This window comes from Myotis lucifugus, unplaced genomic scaffold (genome assembly GCF_000147115.1).
Source record: "Myotis lucifugus unplaced genomic scaffold, Myoluc2.0 scaffold_10, whole genome shotgun sequence".
Classification (NCBI taxonomy): domain Eukaryota; kingdom Metazoa; phylum Chordata; class Mammalia; order Chiroptera; family Vespertilionidae; genus Myotis; species Myotis lucifugus.
In genome coordinates, this window is record NW_005871058.1 from 14,664,047 (window position 1) to 14,682,800 (window position 18,754).

The 18,754-nt window shown below is 37.9% G+C and overlaps 1 protein-coding gene across 1 annotated transcript; it reads left to right on the top strand.

Annotated features, from left to right (window-relative positions):
- Nucleotides 1–323: 323 nt before the first annotated feature.
- On the top strand, nt 324–12,509 carry MGST1 (microsomal glutathione S-transferase 1). The gene is made up of 4 exons (XM_006084295.3): nt 324–459; nt 5,667–5,807; nt 7,962–8,056; nt 11,902–12,509. The coding sequence occupies exons 2-4, from the start codon at nt 5,682–5,684 to the stop codon at nt 12,146–12,148; spliced, it is 468 nt and encodes a 155-aa protein (XP_006084357.1). The 5' UTR covers nt 324–459; nt 5,667–5,681; the 3' UTR covers nt 12,149–12,509.
- Nucleotides 12,510–18,754: the final 6,245 nt, after the last annotated feature.

An 18,754-nucleotide genomic window follows, 5' to 3' on the forward strand; every position in this document is an offset into this window, starting at 1 on the left:
CCTCCTTGAGATTTAAATGTTCTCTAAAGCTTTTAATGTTTTCAAGACTCCACATTGCCATTTTTTACAATGTTTCCAGCTAAATAAAAGTTACTCGCCTTTGCCTTGCTTGCCCATTCCCACTCAATCACTAAAGTCCCCGCCCCACGGAATAGGACAAATGGCATTTCAAGAAGGAGAGCTGCTGGCTTCAGGCGCCAAATACAAGTGTTCAAAGAGGGGAACCAGGAGGCGGTGGTTACTCTGGGAAAGAAAAGTCAGGCGATTTAGGGGCGGGACTTGCCGAGGCTGGGAGTCTTGCTTGAAGCGCTGGAGAGCAAATTAATAGGAAATTAGCCAGAGTGGGCGTGGCGCCGGCGTCCGGTCCGCCCGCGCGCAGTGCAAGTCCCCCCAGTTCAGCCACCCGCCTGCCGGGACAGGTCTGCTGCCTCGCTCCTGCTGCGATCCACGGGACCCACGGTACGGGCCGGGTGGGGGTGCGGAGGGAGAGGCTCTGGAGAGGGTGGGGGGCCGGAAGGGGAAGGTGGGTGGCGGCTGGAGGCTGGAGACGTCTGCGCCAGCCTGCAACTTCCTTGCTCCATTTAGCTGCTGACTCTGTGCTGTTCAGTGGGTCCCTCTGAAAGGGAGTTGTGCTCCCGTTCCCTTGCAGGTAAAGTGTCCCGTTGTCAGACCCCAGGAAGGAAACTGGAATCATCTTTTCATGTTTCAGTGGTGATTTTTCCCCCTTTATTCTCATCCACTTTGAAAGCCCCCCCCCCCAAACTTGAACTTTGGGGGCATAAAAAGCACGTGCAAGTTGTAGTAATGCATATGAAGCCGCCGCAGTTTAAGCAACTTCTGTTCACCCCAAGGGTGTAAAGTCCCACAGCGGCTCTATTTCTTGGTCAAACTGGCCTTTGGACCTGCTGAAAGATAGGGCCTGTGCTCCCCGTTCACTTTGATAGGCAGAGAAACGTCAGCACGTTTAAAATGGTAATAACAACCACAAAGTGCAGGAGGACCTGAGCTAGACCTGTGATATTTTTATGGCCGGTTGACTGGAAGGCTAAGCCTGAGCTAGACCCTGTGGTATTTTTATGGCCGGTTGACTGGAAGGCTAAGGCTGGAACTCCCAGCAGGCTCTCTCCACCCCGCACCCCCCGCACCCCCAAACTGGAAAGCCATGTGGAAGGAGTAACCGAGAAGGGGACCTTCTTTCGGAGTGAAGGCCTCAGAGATTATTGTTATCTCGGGACTGGGGGGAGGGGGGGGTGTAGGAGGGAGGGTGGAGAGAAGAGTGACTTCCATTTTCCCGTTTCCTTTGAAATAGTTTGGAGGCCTCTTGGTAGTCCCGGCACCACTGTTGCTTTGTCCTGTTCCTGTCCCTGCTTTCTGTCCGAGGGAGAGCCAAGTGGGCTGCAATCAAGCATTGTTTATGGTCAGAGGGAAACTTTCCCAGGCGTCCAGCTCGCAGCCTGGAGTTCTCAGGGCCCTGGCCTGCTGCGAATACCAAGCTAGACACTCCTTGGCATTCCCTGCGGGCTTCTGGTCTGGGAGATTGGGTTGTTTGGGGGCTTTGCTGTCCTTTGCTGTGTCCAAAAACAAAGGACTATTGCATGCTGACTATCTTGAGTCACTTTTTAAAATGGCAATTGGTCCACATATGCATATTGCTCTCTGTGACAAACAAGTGCCACTTTTCTAAGGTTTTGCTTTTGGAGTGGAGCTTTTTAATCTCTGAGGTTGGAAAAGGAAGTCACCCCCCCCAAAAAAAAAAACACCCCACATTTCCCCCCACCTCCCAGCCACAAGCAATTTCCTCTTAGTACCTGGTCTCTGATTTCTAGGAGACCAAGTCTGCAGGCACCTCAATCCTTCAGGAAATTCTAGAACTTATATAAACATAACAGAGGGCCCTCAATGATCTTTTTGCCTTATCTTGTGGGTAGCCTTCTGTTGGTTTCAGAAAGTATAAAATTGCAGAGTCATGGCCCTGAGGATGTGTTCCCAGATTTTTCCGCATATTTCACAATATTGGCATAGAGAGGCGACCATGAATATAAGAACTTTGCTCTTTTTGGCTAGGAACCTGTAAAGATAAGCAGAATATTTTTCAGTTGAGAGATGAAGACTCAACTGCAATAGGGGTGGCATTTGACAGAAAAATTCTCCCAAAGACAAGAGTAATCTTGAATTGTCTGCCTGAAAGTGTTTAACCAACCCCGAGTTAAACACTTGAGAAAACTGGGTTTCAGTGTGGGCTCCTCAATTGTGAATTTGGGTCAAATTAGTCCCTCTACCTCTCTGGGCCTCAATTTCCCTTATATGTTAAAGGTGGAGACAAATATTAGGTGTTCTGACTGTAGTAGAGTTTTCCAAATCAAGTGAGATCATGTAAAGGTTCTAGAAAACCCTAAAATTATATGCTCGATGCCCAGAACAGCGCCAAAGTAGGAGCTTATTTACCCAATAATTATAGAGCACTTCCCAGGTCCAGTACTTTCTTCAGTACTTGACACATGACTCATTTAATGCTCACAAAATTCCTGTGAGGTAAGAAGTACTACTGATTTCGTTTTACAGGTAAGGTAAGTAGGCCCTGGAGAAGTGAAATCACAGCTAGGAAGTGACAGAGCCAAGATCCACCTGAACCCCAGTCTGGCTCTAGAGTCTGTGTGTGCTCACCACTCTCTGCCCTCTGTCCTCTCAAAGGCAGACGCAGCCATATGAGGGGACTGAGCCCTCTCTCTGGTGAGACAGATTGAGACATTCTCTATTATGTCAACCAATGATGGCCAATAAAAGGAGCACACCATACATTGTAATGCTTTGTTTTCTATAATTTATAACCAAGTTTCATATTTTGCCCTGCTTACTTTACTTAGGTTATTTCTACTTCGTTCCTAAAATACTCAAATCACCTCACATTTTACCCTCTTATTACTACTACTGTATACTGCCCTCTCTCCTGGCGACTTTTTCCGGCAAAACTTTTTCAGTAATTTTGCATTGAGTGCAGGGCCCAGCCATGATGTAGGCTCAAGGCAACTTATTGGCAAATCAGCTTTGGAAAAATAAAGAAGTCTAGACCAGCAGCACCTTCTCTCATGCTATCAGTGACTCCTGTTTCTTGTGTCTTACCTTTACTCCTCCTCACCTGGCCCTCGGGTGTGTTGTTAGTAGAAGATGTTGTCATAGACTTACATAAACAGGGTGTGGCATCAGAGACTGTGTGTTGGCCATTCTCCCAAAACCACAGGCCTGGGGAGTTAAGCCACATTTTTGGTGATTGAGAAACTGTGTGAAGTGCACCCTCTATATATTGTTCACATTGAAAGAAGCTTCCCATTGCCCGTTTGCTCCAACTGCTGACATTTGTGTTCTTTTCCCAACAGTTCTGGGAGGCTTCCACTTCTCTCTTCCCATACCAATTTCTACCAAGGAGAGAACATTCTCTGAACTTTTATTCATTGATAAATAATTTTTTTTCATTCTGGGAACATTAGTAGAAACCTGCTGTTATAGTTTTAAAATGATTGTTAAATAGGAACACTTCCTACTGGATAAAATGGTCTTAATTTTTTAAGAAACGAACTTCCTCAATATTTCAGATCTCTTTCCAGAAGCATAGGACTTCGGGTTCTCTTATTAAGCTAATTACTTAGCTCTGAAGGATAGAGCAGTCTATTCATGGCTTTCACCCCTCAGCCCTTAGAACAAGTGCAGCTAAATGTTACTAAAAGTATTACCTTGCACAGAGAATTTATCGCACATACTGTGCTTTCAAGACTACTGACTTGTGGAGGTGAATTAATTTATCATATGTATTTTGTTTTGTTATTTTTAACTAGGATATATCATTTCTGTTTGCCTAAATCTGAGTACTTTTTTGGCTTACCCTTTAAAATAGGGGTTCCTTAGGCAACTTTGGTTTATCTGCACAATGGGAATAAAAATGCCCCCTTGTAACATAATTGGAAGAGGAAAGAAGGTAACAGATGTAAGGGGCACCAACAGTGCCAGCCACAGAGTACACATTCAGTCAGTGTTGAATCAGAATGAAGCAGTTTGCCATCTCTTGAAGGAGACAGTGCGGTGTGGTTCAGGTATGAGATGTGAGGTCAGAGACGTGTGTTTGTACTCCCACTTTGCTGCTTAACATATCTAATTCCCATTGTCTTCAAATGTAAAATGGATCTAGTTATGAGGATTTTCATATTATAGGTACAAAGATTATGGAAGGCAATGCACATAAAGTACATGGCATAGTTGGACTCACAGTGACACATAAAATTAAATATCTGTGTATGTTGTATATATCACATTCCTCAGTAGCGCATAGACAACTCTATGACCAGTAACAGAGTAGAGAAAGATATATAAATTTATAGATTATTGGTAGGCGGAGAAAATGGTTAGAGTTTGACAGAGGTTGGTATAAGACATTTACATGCAGGGGTTGAATTTTCAAGGCAGGAATGAACTTTGTGTAGAAGAGACTGCACTCCATTAAATAGTGTCTAAACTTGGGTATGAGAAAAGATGTGTGTTAATGTGAAAGAGATAGAAGAAGCAGATAGCAGGGTGATAACAGAACACAAAGAGGTTAAAAATTATGACTACCAGGTCATGTGAGGAGTTTAAATTTTAAGATTTACCTTAAATCCGTACCCACTTTGACTTCAGCATCACTAGTGTGCCTTAGCTTTCCTCCTGAGTACACTCCCAATTATAGGTTCAACTCTAGACTAAGATAGTTACATTCAATTTACTCTTGACATCTTTTAGATAGAAGTAGATACGGCATGTGAAATAACCTAAAGAGTTATGTAAAGCTAATCCTCCTTCCCTTATTCCTTCCATGAAAGTAGCATAAATGCCAATTTTCCCCCTTGCATTTGCAAGCCTATCTTATGTTTGGCTCCGTTATCTTGCCTCTTTATCTTCATTTGCGTTGGTATTAATGATGACCATGATCATGGTGATAGTGATGATCATGATAAGGCTGTAATAAATTTTATTGAGAGTTTTTAATGGTGCTGTCCTAAGTATATGTTATCTCAGTTAAATCCTGACAACAACCCAGTAATTTAGGAACTATTACAAGTCCCATCTTATAAGTGAAGAAATTTAGCCTTAGAGAGGCCAAATCTCTCAACCAAGGTTAATAAGAAATTGGTGTAATTGGAATTCAATTCTTGGAACTTGAGGTCTTGAATACTACTGAAATGACAAAAAGCTGTAGGTTTGGTTTCTAAAGCAAAACTTATATAAGAAGTTAGGCATTCCTAATCAAACATTAATGGTATTACTATTATATAATTTGATATTTCTAAAGAGCTCAATCCACGAACTGTGGTCTTTTGTGTCCAATTTGTGGTTCATCTTGATGTAAAAATATGACTTTAATCTATCTTTACAGTGTTTTTGCCTGTTTATTTTGTCTTGTAATGCCCTTACATTTTCATTTTCATTCCACTCATTTGGTGTCTTCAAGTTTAATGACATAGAACTAGAAAAAAATAATACTGCTTATTTTGAAATTTTAGAAAAATTAAATGATTATTTCTTTTGTAAATAACCCAAGATATTTGAAAGAACAGTGAGGTTAGTACTCTATACCAAGTGCTCATCAAGGTATTTGGGGTATTTATGTCTGCTTTTTAAAATCTTGCTTATAATTCCAGATCAAAGTTGAAAAAATGGCTGACCTTGCCCAGCTAATGGAAAATGAAGTATTGATGGCATTTGCCTCCTATACGACGATTGTTCTTTCAAAAATGATGTTCATGAGTACTGCAACTGCATTCTATAGATTGACAAGAAAGGTAAGAAATCTGAAGGAAAATTTTTTTTTTTTTACTTTTAAGAGTTGGAATTCTGAAAAGCAATTTTCTTAATTTCCCTTTTTCTTGGTAAAGTCCATTAGCACATTGTTTAATGCTGCAAATAAAGTATGCCGTCATTTGCTACAGATGGATTTTATGTATTTATGAAACAGGTGTTTTCCCCCAGGAACTAGTAAATGGTTTTTTTCATTGTGGATTTTACCTTTTGTCATGCTGCTTCAGCATCTGAGATTTCTGGAGTATCAAAGTTTTCAAGGAAACTATCTGTGATTTTGAAGTTATTTTTGCCAACTAGCGTTAACAAAAATAGTCATTTTTCAGACAATTAACTGGTATTTTCATCTCTGTTACAGGTCATAATATGCCTTTGGGGACAAAATTTAAGTTATTCCCATGGTAGAGCTTCTTGTGGGACAAGGCATTTGAATTTTGTATATTTCTGATATCTTAAATGAATACTATTAATACCCAGCATTATAATTATGATTAAAAAACAAACAAACCACAAAGCAAAACTGGAGGCATGGGGGAAAGTGGTAGAAAGATTTGGAGCACCATCCTGTATTCAAGCAAGGAGTATGACAACACAATAAGGAGAGTTGAGCAAATCTACCTTGACAAAGCAAAATGATTTTCACTGGTGTGGTCCCTGTGCCTAGTTAGCAATTTCTTTTTCAGGAAAACCACCTATTTCTCTCTCAGTGCCTGTCCTGGGTTTTGCCCTCCAGAGCCTTGCTTTTATCTAGAGGTCATAGTCCTTCCTAAGGTATTTCCTTGTACTGTCTTTAGGTGTAATTCCTTCCCCAAGGATATTTGCATTTTAATGGGACAACTAACCTGTTTTTAACTCTCTAATGGGACAAGGTGTTGGAGCAGCTGGCTATAAAATAGCTGCCTCCCACCAGGTCCCCTCATCCTCCAGAAGCACAGTGACACCAGGGATAGCAGAAAGGTACCCTGTCTTATGAGAAAAGGACCAAGGAATTCGAATTTGTAGAGTGCTACTGATGTGTGGCAGGAGTCATGGTGCTCTTCACATGTAACAGATCATGGAATCAGTTCACATAATCATGTGAGATCCTCATTAGTGTCCTCACTTTACAGCTGAGGAGCTGAAAGTCAGAGGAGTAAAGCTTACCCAAGATTTCACATCCGTGCAGTGAGGCTGAGGTGCAAATTCATATTTGTTTAAACTCAAATCTCACATACTTTCCATTATAATACAATTATTTACTGACTCAAAATTCACATATTGGCTAGGAGCAAGATGGGCAGCCCTGACCTCAGGAGCTGATGCTGTATCACACTCCTGCCCATCAGATCTCCTCAGCATCTTTATCTGGAATAAATACTCATATCATATTAGGAAAAATATTTTAATATTTATGAGATTTCTGAGCTTAAATTAAGGCTAATTTTATACTTTGTGTTTTTATTCATTAATTTATTATAAATTATTAAACAATGGACTATACTTAAGTATTTTTAAAGTGCACATAGTTTTAAGGAATGGGGAAATCATTTCAAATAGCGTGATAATTATAGAAAGGAATACATGAACATATGCCCTGGATCATGTATTTGTAGGAATGTAATCAGCTACTTATATTTCACTATATTATTCAACCTGAAGTTTTAGTTAATTCAGAAGAAGAAAAAGAGGTACACATATTCTAACAAAGTATAGAATACATTTATTGCCCCTTGCTCTTCTAATATCTTTAGCAAGTAAACCTATGACTTCCAGGTGAGCAATCAGTTGGAAGTGTTAATGCCCTTGAGAGAAGGTGCCTGAATACCACTATGAAAAAGTGCCAGTTCACCATAATAATAGTCTGGATGACTTAGAATTATGCCCTTTTCCATTTTGCTTCCTTTTCACTATTGTTATACATTGGTTTTTATTAAAGTTCTTATTTATGCCTCTCTTTTCAAAAAATCTTTGCACTGTTAATAAAAATTCAGATTTAAGCTATAGATGCTCTCATCTCCTACTGTGTTTGATCGATTGCTCCAAATTTTCATTCCATAGGGCCATCCTGGATGCCTGTTTCTAATGTTAAAATGAAAATAACTTAGAATACCACAATGTTATCTGGTATTTGAAGGATATTTTCTTGGTATTTGGAATAGGTTTTTGCCAACCCGGAAGACTGTGCAAGCTTCGGCAAAGGAGAAAATGCCAAGAAGTACCTTCGGGTTGATGACAGAGTAGAACGTGTACGAAGGTAAACCCACTATCCCTGAAATTGTTTACTTGGTCAATGAATTTTGGTCAAGGAATTCAGTGAGGGTGTTGGGGTTTTGAAGAGGAAGGATGGAAAGTCAATCATCGTACTTAGTCCATATAATAATTACAGAAAATTAGGGATCTAGAAGTTTTCAACTACCATTGCAGTTACACCTATTGCCAATTTTGCTGTATTTCTGTGCACTTTCTTGGGATTAATGACTTTGTTCTGTGCAGGAATATATCAAAACTAATGATGGGTAGGAGGTAAAATGAGAATGGTAGATTCTTACAGTTTTGTTGTCTTTCTCCAGAGATGAAATTGTCAACTTATGTAAAAGGATGAAGAACTAGGTACTTTTGCATAAGATTCAAAATATAAATGAGGGATATATTTCTCCTCTCTCTTTCCTTTATAGATATTATGTTTAATGTACTGAGAATGCAGTGAACAATGAAAAGCAATAAGCCAAGATATCATCTACACAGCTTCCTAACAATACAATTAATATACTGATTTTAAAAAGCACATTGAATTTTATTCTGGGAGTATTTTTCTTAATTTTTGTCATAAAGTCAGGAAAATAAAAAAATTCAGCTTTACTGAGGTATAATTGACAAATAAAATTGGAAGACATTTAAGATATACAACATTATGACTTGATATACATATCTATTGTGCAAGTATTCCCTCCACTATGCTAATTGACACATCTATCACCTCACATAGTTACCCTCCTCTGTTTTTTGTTTGTTTGTTTGTTTTTTGTTTTTTTGTGAGAACATTTAAGTCCTACTCTCAGCAAATTTCAATTATGCAGCACAGTGTTATCAGCTATAGTCATCATGTAATACATTCTGCATTCTATCCTCAGAACTTATTCATCATTTTTGTTTTAAATATACTGTTATTGATTTCAGAGAGGAAGGGAGAGGGAGAGACAGAAACATCAATGATGAGAGAGGGTCACTGATTGGCTACCTCCTAAATGTCCCCCACTGGGGATCAAGCCCACAATCCGGGCATGTGCCCCCAACACGAATCGAACCTGGGATCCTTCAGTCTGCAGGCTGATACTCTATCCACTGAGCCAAATTGGCTAGGTCCTTTATTCATATTGTAACTGAAAGTTTGTACCCTTTTACAAAACTCCCCTTACTCTCCCCTTTCACCCCTAGCCCCTGGCAACCACTTCTACTCTATTTCTATAAGTTTGACTTTGTTTCATTTTTAGATTTTTCCCATAAAAGTGACACCATACAATATTTGTCTTTCTCTGTCTGGCTTATTTTACTTAGCATAATGCCTCCCAGGCTTCTTCAAGTTGTTGCAAATGACAGGCTTTCCTTTTTAAGGCTGAATAATATTTCACAGTATGTATATCACATTTTCTTTATCCTTTCCTTCATTGCCAGACACAGGTTCTTTCCATAAATTGGTTGTCATGAATAATGCTGCAATGAACATGGGACTACACACATCTCTTTAAGACAATACTTTCTTTTCCTTTGAATATACATGCGGAGTGGGATTGTTGGATCATATAGTAGTTCTATTATTAATTTCTTGAAAATCCTCTACTGTTTCCCATAGTGGCTATACCAGTTTACATTCCCTATAAAAGTGTACAAGGGTTCCCTTTTCTCCACATCCTCACCATCATTTATTATTTCTTGTCTCTTTGATAATAATCATCCTAATAGATGTGAGGTGATAACTCATTGTGGTTTTGATTTGCATTTCTTTGATGATTAGTGATGTTGAGCACCTTTTCATGTACCTACTAGCGATTTGTATCTTCTTTGAAAAAAATGTCTATTCAAGTCCTTTTCCCATTTTAAATTTGGGTTATTTGTTTTTTGTTTTTGTTTTTTTGCTATTAATTGTATGGGTTCCTTGTATTTTGGATATTAACCCCTTATCAGATAATGTGGTTTGCAAATATTTTCCCCAAATACGTAGGTTGCCTTTCCATTTTATTGATAGTTTCTTTTGCTGAGCAGAAATTTTTTAGTTTGATATAGTTCCACCTGTGGGTTTGTTTGTTTTATCTGCTTTAGTTGCCTTTTCTTTTGTGTCTCCCCCCCCCCCCAAAAAAAAATAAAAATCATAGCAATGTCAAGGAGATTACCCTCTATGCTTTGCTTTCTTCTAGGAGTTTTATGGTATCAGATCATACATGCAAATCTAATCCATTTTGAGTTGATTTCTCTACACAGTGTAAGATAAGGTCTAGTTTCATTCTTTTGCCTTTGAAAATCCAGTTTTTCCCCAACACAGTTTATAGGATGGAAGCCACGTGACCCAGGGCCCTGTCCCTTATGCAGCAGGTATAAAGCTGGGGCACAGATGTATGCTCAGCTCCCTCCAGGAAGATACCAGTGACTGGAGCAACTAAAGGGAAAAGGCAGGGGAGGTGTCTTCAAATTTGAAATATCTGTCCTTTTGGAATGTTGTGAAGGAGAAAACTAACATGCCCATGATTGGAGGTAAAGATTTATCTGTGGTTCAGCAGAATTCAGAGGGCGAAATAAATACCCCTGATGTCATTGGTGAAGCAGGCCCTTCTTTAGTAGAAAATGGTATTTCCATCCTTTCTTGCCCACTTTACTCTCAGGAGCCCTTGGGTGGTTCCATGATAAAGGGGACAGGAACATTCATATCTTTCTGGCTTTGCTTTTATTTAGGAACACGTAATTCTTTATTTAAATCTTTCAAAACCATTACTTCTCTTGATTACTGTCACCTTCTTTATACCTTTATGTGTCATCATCTCTGTCAGGCAACCTTAGATACAATCTATGGAAAATAGGAAAAAGGAAAAGACGGGAAGATCATTGAGTACACAATAGGCCACTATTCTATTTTTTTTTCCTAAAAGAAAAGAGTAACATAAAGCAGAAATATTTTCCATTTTGAAATATGTATCAATAGCTGGCAAACTCTATAAAATCTTTATTTTTACTCTAGATTCTGCAGTAATTTTTAGTTCCGGAGACTTAAACAGAAACATCAGATTTTAAAATTAAATGCTTAAAAAATATCAAGTCAGTAATAGATGTGCCTTGTATTCACATTCCTGCCAGAGAAACCCAAGGTGCCATGAATTGGAAGAAAACTTGTGGCTAAATTGTACTTTTTTCTTCTAGCTGTGGTATAAAGATAAAATTTAGGAAACACATCTTTCTCTCTATTGTCATTTTTGTGTATTCTTTCTACTTTGCCCCCTCACTTAGCTAATTCTTTTTGTAATTTGAGGATACACTGGCTCAGATCTTACCCCTAGTTGAAAAGCTAGTTATATATTCTGCTCTTTGGATGTTGAGAGCATGAAATTCTTGGTATTAAATTGGTAAATTAATTCTTTGCAACCTGTGGTTAGGGCGAATGAGCAAGGATTGTCTCAGTAAGACGAGCAGAAGTGAGGGAGGAGTCTTTAGAAAGATCATAACCAAAAGGATTATCTTGCTTTGGGAGGAAGAGTTTTTATAAGAAAAATCTTGAATTGCTATTGTATGAACCCTGGAAGAAACAGTATTTCATATCTACAAAAATAAAGTGAGATTTACTTATAGATACAGTTTTAATATTCTTGAGAATGGGAAGTGCCTTCTCTGTTATATGTCGAGATACACTAAAAATAAAAAGAAACAAATATAATGAGACCTTCTAAATAAAAACCAGGTAAGTAAGGAAGCAAGACAATTTGAGAGAAATAATATGAATCTGTCTTTGCATGTTTCAGTTTCACTAACACACGTTTAGTTGTAGAGAAGAGGGGGAAATGAATATGTTTCTGCTGATTTTGAAAGTAGTGTTTTACCAGTCATCTTTGTCCACAGGGCCCACCTGAATGACCTTGAAAATATTGTGCCATTTCTTGGGATTGGCCTTCTCTATTCCTTAAGTGGTCCAGATCTCTCTACAGCTGTCCTGCACTTCAGACTCTTTGTTGGAGCACGGATCTACCACACAATTTCATATTTGTTACCCCTTCCCCAGCCAAATCGTGCTTTGGCTTTTTTTGTTGGATATGGAGTTACTTTGTCAATGGCTTACAGATTGCTGAAGACTAGATTGTACCTCTAAGGAGAATCATACAACTCAATACCCTATTATTTTCTAAGAATTCTGTATTTCCAATTTATAATGAAAACTTTTTAAGATTTTAAGTGAGAGGGAGCAGAGAAATTAAGATGGGAGAAACCTAGACTGAATCTTAACATCACCAATGTCCTTTACTCTTGTGTTATATTTGCACTAGAAATTTAACGCAATTCTTAAATCTATTAATTATTCTAAAAGTACTTGGTTATACATTTTGATTGTAATTTGTAACATTTGTTCACCATTTCATATATTAAACTTATAAAGAGAGTGAGTGCATGTATGAGAAACCTATTTCAATATTGCTGAAATGGACGTATGAAATAAAGAATTTAAAGAGTAATTTCATTTGCTTTTATTTTTCCCAACTTGTATTTTCAAAAGCTTTAAACCTATGGAAAAGTGTAAAGTAATACAATGAACCTTCATATGTCTTTCATTTAGTTTTACTAATTGCTAACATTTTGCTATATTTGCTTTAGCTCAACCACTCAGTGTTTTTTCTGAACAATCTGAAGGTAAGTTGCAGATGTCAGTATACTTCACCACGTGTTTCCTAAGAACAGGACAATCTCTAAATAACCACAATATCATTATCACACCCAAGAAATTTAATATTAATGCAATAACATTAATTCATATATATACATATGTAATTCATATTTAAATTTCCCTAATTTTTTAATAATGTCCTCTATAACTGCTTTATTTTTGATTCAGGAATCAAACACGAGCCACATAAGCATTTGGTTATCATTTCTATTTAGTTTTCAATAAAATGAAAGAGTTCTTTAACTTTTTTTTCCTTTGCCTTTTATGGACTTCACATTTTTTGAAAAGTATAGGTTGGCCTGGCCTGCATGACTCAGTGGTTTAGCATTGACCTATGAATCAGGAGGTCAAGGTTCAATTCCTAGTCGGCCCAGGTTGTGGGCTCAATCCCCAGTGTGGGGCTTGTAGGAGGCAGCCAATCAATGATTCTCTCTCAAAACTGATGTTTCTATCTCTCTCCCTTCCTCTCTGAAATCAATAAAAAATATATATATTTTTTAAAAAAAGGAATGGCAGGGAATCCATGAAACTGTCTTGTAACTGTCCCATGGTCTGATGGTCTATATCCCAAGTCAGTCCATTCTGCCCCTGTGGTCAAGCTGCCTTGGAAGCTAAATCATGATCAGAAAGTCTGTGTTGATTTTCTCTGAGGGAGTGAGACCAAAGGAACCAAAGTTACTCCATGACTCAGTGCTTTGCACATTGCAGGTAGGCTCATGTGATAAAAAATCATGCTTGGTGAGTATGGGTCTCCACCAAAGAGAGCTTGACGAGTCAAATATTAAATGGCATAAAACTAAGATACTCTGACACATCCATTTCAAGATAGGTGATCTCATGAATGTGAGCAGAATACAGACCATTGTCTATAGCACCCTGCATTCATCTCCACACTAGGATGTGTCTTGTAAATGGGACTGGCAAGATCACAATAACACGAGCCCCCTCACCATTGTGTGTTCTTTAGACAGACACAGTCAATGCATATTTTTATATTCTTACTCGCTGTTTCCTTGGCTATATAATCTCTCTTTTGATTAAAATATGCTTCCTTTTATCATATTAAAACACAAAGAGTCTACCTCTTGGATCGTACTAGCCTGGCTGCTAGTGACGTGGCATGTCTATGCTGTGTTCAGCTAGGAGGTTAACTCAGAGTCATTATAGAATCTCTGGTTCCTCAAGAAACACCTAAGCACCACCAACAGCTACCCTCCCACTAACATTTAATGACTCTAAAGCCCGACATTTCTCCAGCAGTTAGAAGGGCATGAAGTTTCTGGTGCCTTAAACATTAAACTTTAAGGCAGAGAGCAACTCAAGTCTGGGGAATCCTGCATGGATTCTATAAACTATTCACCTGAGGATTCTACTTTATAAATACCAAAAAAAAAGTTTTTTGAATTGCATAGTCAGTTGCATCACACCCCCTCTTCTTGGAGGCAGATGGTGAGGAGTGAGGCAATTTGCCTTGGGAGTCTCTACAATCCATTTAGAAACAGCAGCACAAAAATCCTATGATCATCTCTCCCCTGCCAGCCGGAATTGTCAGCCCTGTGGGAAGCTGATAGGTGTTCCTGCTATCAGCGGAGGAAGCACCTCTACATTCGTATCTTTCAGGGCATTTTATTCACTATATATCCTATGTAAACTGTTGGGTTTGACAAGGAGGAGTTGTTGAAGGCAGACTACTGGGAAGGGGCTATGTTGGGTTGAATTTGGCACCAATCTCTCATGCTTGACAGCTCAAGTACAAGATTGTGGATGAGCTATAGGACCTATGAGCCTCCTCAGTCAGCGAGCGCAAGCCCTAAGTCACATTTAATTCAGAAATCCCTGACAGCCCTGCATAAAATGGGAGCAGTGAAATGGAGAGAGAGGAGCTGTGTGCAAGAGTGAGCCATTTAAGTTATTTCCTTTTACTGAAGTTTTGGAAAATATGAACCAGGACAATATAGACTATGATACATCACAAGGGGGTCTGTGGTAGCAATTTAAAGAAAATATTCCAAACTTTAAGCCAGGGTGACATGACGTAATAGCTAAAAGCTACGAGAGGAATCAGTGGAGAGTGAGATGTAGCTGCCTAAAATTCTTAATCTATTAACCTAAATTATTTATACCTATACCTCTGTATAAGCAAAACCACCTAAAATAAAGGGAAAAGTAAAGGGCTGAAACAGTTTTGTATAATAGAACACTCCAAAGTCTTGGCTCTGACACTTTCTGTGCCTGAGAGAATGACCAAGGTATTTAACCTCCTTAAGCCCCATCTTTTGTTCTAAAATGACAAAATTAATACTTTAACAAGTGTATTAATAACCGTTTGCCATAATTATTCTATGTAGCAATCACCCGTGACTCAATGGCTTTGCAAAAGATTCTGCAAAGTTGAGCTAACGTTGGCTGGGTTTGCTCATGTGTCTGCTAGAAGCTACAGGTTGGCCAGGCAGTGCTCCTGGAGGTATCTGGCTGACTCACATAGCTGGAATTGACTGGAGCTTGGCTGATTCCAAAGGACCTCAACTAGTATCACTGAGACAACTCAACTCTATGTGTCTCATTCTGTAGCACAAGGGTCAGAAAACTGTGGCTCATCAATCAAATCCTGCCCATGGGCTGTTTTTATGAATAAGATTTTATTGGAACACACTTGTGTTCATTCATTTTCATATCTTATATGGTTACTTTTGTGTCATGATGGTAGAGTTGAGTAGTTGAACAGTTGCGGTAGAGACCACGTGGCCCACAAAACCAAAAAGATGTGCTATTTGGTCTTTTACAGAAAAACTTTGCTGACTCTGGCTCCAGTAGGCTAGCCGCCACGTGTTACGGCCATGGCAGAGTAAGAAAGGAAAAGGAACCATCTAAGCACCTTCTGAAGACTGCATTTATCACACCCACTAAGATTCTATTGGCCACAGGAAGGCATATTTGTGACTGCAGGATTAAAGTGCTAGGAAATAGACAACCTCATTAGTGAGAACTGCAGTCACATGGCACAAGGACATGGATGCATGGAGAGATGAAGAATTTAGGCTATTCATGTGATCTATGGCACCTGCTCTTTTATATAGTTGTTATGAGGTTTAATTCAGACACATATAAAGCATCTACAACATTATGCAATTAAAACAGCATTCATTCTAGGGCGTTATCATTTTATCAGATTAGTGGTAATATGCTATTTCATCAGTATGACAGCGAGAGTTATAACTAAATTTAAAAAATGCCACACTGGGTGTGTGAACTTGGCCTTCTCCCTCTCATTTGCAATGTGCTGCCTTAGGGAGACAGATGGGACAAGGAACAAATATTTGGATAGCCTTATTGCCTCTGTAATCAAGTTGGTTCCCAAACTGTGCCCAGTCTGTTCTTTGGAAATTATCATCTGCACCCTGCTCCCAACCAAGTGTTTCATAAAAATTAATCAATTTCTGACTATTGGCATATTGAATGTAAAACAGACAACATTATCACTGGCCCAAATGTAAAAGTTTTGTTAGTGTTTGCCGAAACAGTTGTATATGTTATCTTTCTAGGGGTTGTATTAATCATGAAAATAAGGGGTTTGCTAAATCCTTGTCTGAGCTATTAAATCCATAAACTTAATAACTAGTAGAAGGAAATTAATTTTCCTTATAACTCATCTTTCATGGCAACATAGTTGGAGTTGAGAACAAAGAACTGGTCTAATGGTAGCTTTGCCATTAACTGACATGAGACACACAGGCAAATCACATACTTTTGCTCTCTTCTTTTCATTATGTTTAAAGTAGATTGAAATAGAAAAATATTTGAACTATCCTCTGATTCTAAAAATTCTATTTGTTCTGGAGGCAGGTGTAAGTCTCCTCTTTTCCAGTGATAAAAAATGAGTAACAAGATGTGGGGATATTTATAGTATAAAGATTGTAGCTTCTGTTAATGAGGTCAAAGCTAAAGTTGTGAGTTTAATAGCATTTTGTGGCTAATGTCTTAGAATAATAGTTTTGAAATTAATTTTCTCTGAATCACCAATATGATGTCACCAAAAACAAATGGTTATTTGTTAATTGTCAAAAAAAATTAAATGCATTGAGTTACCCCTATTTTAAAATGTCCTTCCATTAAATTCTTTAGACATGGAGCATGCTCTCACTTGAGTAGACCAGTCACTAGTGGTCATGATTGTTTGTGGGCCAAACGACTGGAATGCCCAGAAGTAAGTGAAATAGGATTCCTTGCTCTTTTTCGCTGTGGACTCCCAGAATCTTGATTTTTAAGAGTTAGTTAGGTTTTACCTAACCCAAATGTCTATACATAAAATAACAGAAAATATTTTATTCATTGCTTCATAAGAGAAGTATTTACACAGGGCTTCCTATATGCCAGGTGCTTGGTATACATCAATGAATAGACAAGTGAATCCCTACCTTGCAGTTTGTATTTTAGTGGGGAGTCTTTAAGTTAGGGCTTGTAAAGAAAGCAGAAAGATTTTTGAACTGACTGAGCCCATAACAACATGTAAATTATCTAGGCCAGAGGTCAGTGCACTGTGGCCTGGGCCAGATCTGGCCTGCTACCTATTTTGTTTGGCCCACAAGCTAAAAGAGGTTCTTACTAATATACATTTGCAATAATTTGATGATTGGGAACACTAACCTTGAAGCTCAATTAAGCAACATTATCCTATGAATAAAATTCCTTTCTTCTCACTAGTAGATCTGAATTACAAAAGCAAAATTATGCTCTATTATTATTGTTATCTTTTGAATTTCATCAATAAAAAATGTGGAGATTTGTTTTCCCTCTAGTTATATAAGTACCTATATAACATCCTTGATTTTGTTCCTTAGCTCACAAAGTCTAAACATTTGCTATCTGAACTTTTACAAAAAGTTTGTCAATCCCTGAGATGTACAATAAAGTTAAAAGGGACAAATAAATACAGAAACTTGTCTAGTTCGTTTTTACTAAGTGACTTGCTAGAATTTAATTGAAGTGACCAAGAAAACCACTTTGTTTCAACATTGATCCTCTTGCATTTGCCCCAGATCATCTATTGTTTCAAATTATTATGGTATGGTAGATGCTAGAATATTTGCTAATCTTTTAAGTATTTGCTCAATTGTTAGGTGTAAATTAAAATATTGCTAATAGACATCTATGAGAACATAGCTTCTTGAGTCTGTATATACTCCACCTGGCAGCAGAGCTTTCTCCCTGAGATCAGCAGTCTTGATGTTACGATGATGGATATTGAAGTTTTAAAGCCTCTTTTGCTGGAATAGTCTCTTTTGCTTGGAGCAGATATACAGAAATCATGACACTTCCAGTGTAACACTATTAAATCACTCACTTCTCAGAAATGGTAGTTAAAACCATTAATTTTTAATCACGTCATACCCAATGCCAAGTAGTACACTAACAGAAAGCAGAATAATCTATGGCCAAATGAAACCGAATGAAAAACTCGGAAACAGCTGATGAGGTCTAATTTAACATCTTTGTTTTTTCCTGGGACATTTATGCTCATGGTTGTGATTTTATATTGCATGCATATAATATAGTTATGGTTATTGCCTTTAAAATTGCTTCTGGTTTCTTTGATGGATTTAAATTTATTACTATTTTATGGAGAAATAGTATATTGTTCCCCTAGGAAAATCATGACTTCTCATTGCTCTGCCCCACAAACAAATTTTAAATCTACTAATTCAAAACCCTTTATCAAAAACAAAACAATAATGATTATATTTGAATTCTAAGTTTGACTTTTAAAACACATTTCAAAATATGAACTAGAAAATTTATGTAGCTCCCCATTTTTATGAATTTATCCCAAAATTACACCACTCAAAAATATAAAAATACTTGTGATCAAGGCTGTTCACAGGAGCACCATTCATAATGACAAAATTCTGCAAACAATTTAAATATTCACCAATAGGAAATAGTTGAATAAATTATAATGTGTTCATATAATGGATTATTATGCAGCTGTATAAAAGAATTTTAAAAGTCTATATTTTGCTATTGTGTAATTTCCCAAAT

Excerpts from the sequence above, each read along its gene's own strand:
- MGST1 (XM_006084295.3), top strand. The coding sequence starts at position 5,682 with ATGGCTGACCTTGCCCAGCTAATGGAAAATGAAGTATTGATGGCATTT. Across the intron at positions 5,808-7,961 it reads TCTATAGATTGACAAGAAAG|GTTTTTGCCAACCCGGAAGA; the intron begins GTAAGAAATCTG and ends TATTTGGAATAG. Across the intron at positions 8,057-11,901 it reads AGAGTAGAACGTGTACGAAG|GGCCCACCTGAATGACCTTG; the intron begins GTAAACCCACTA and ends CTTTGTCCACAG.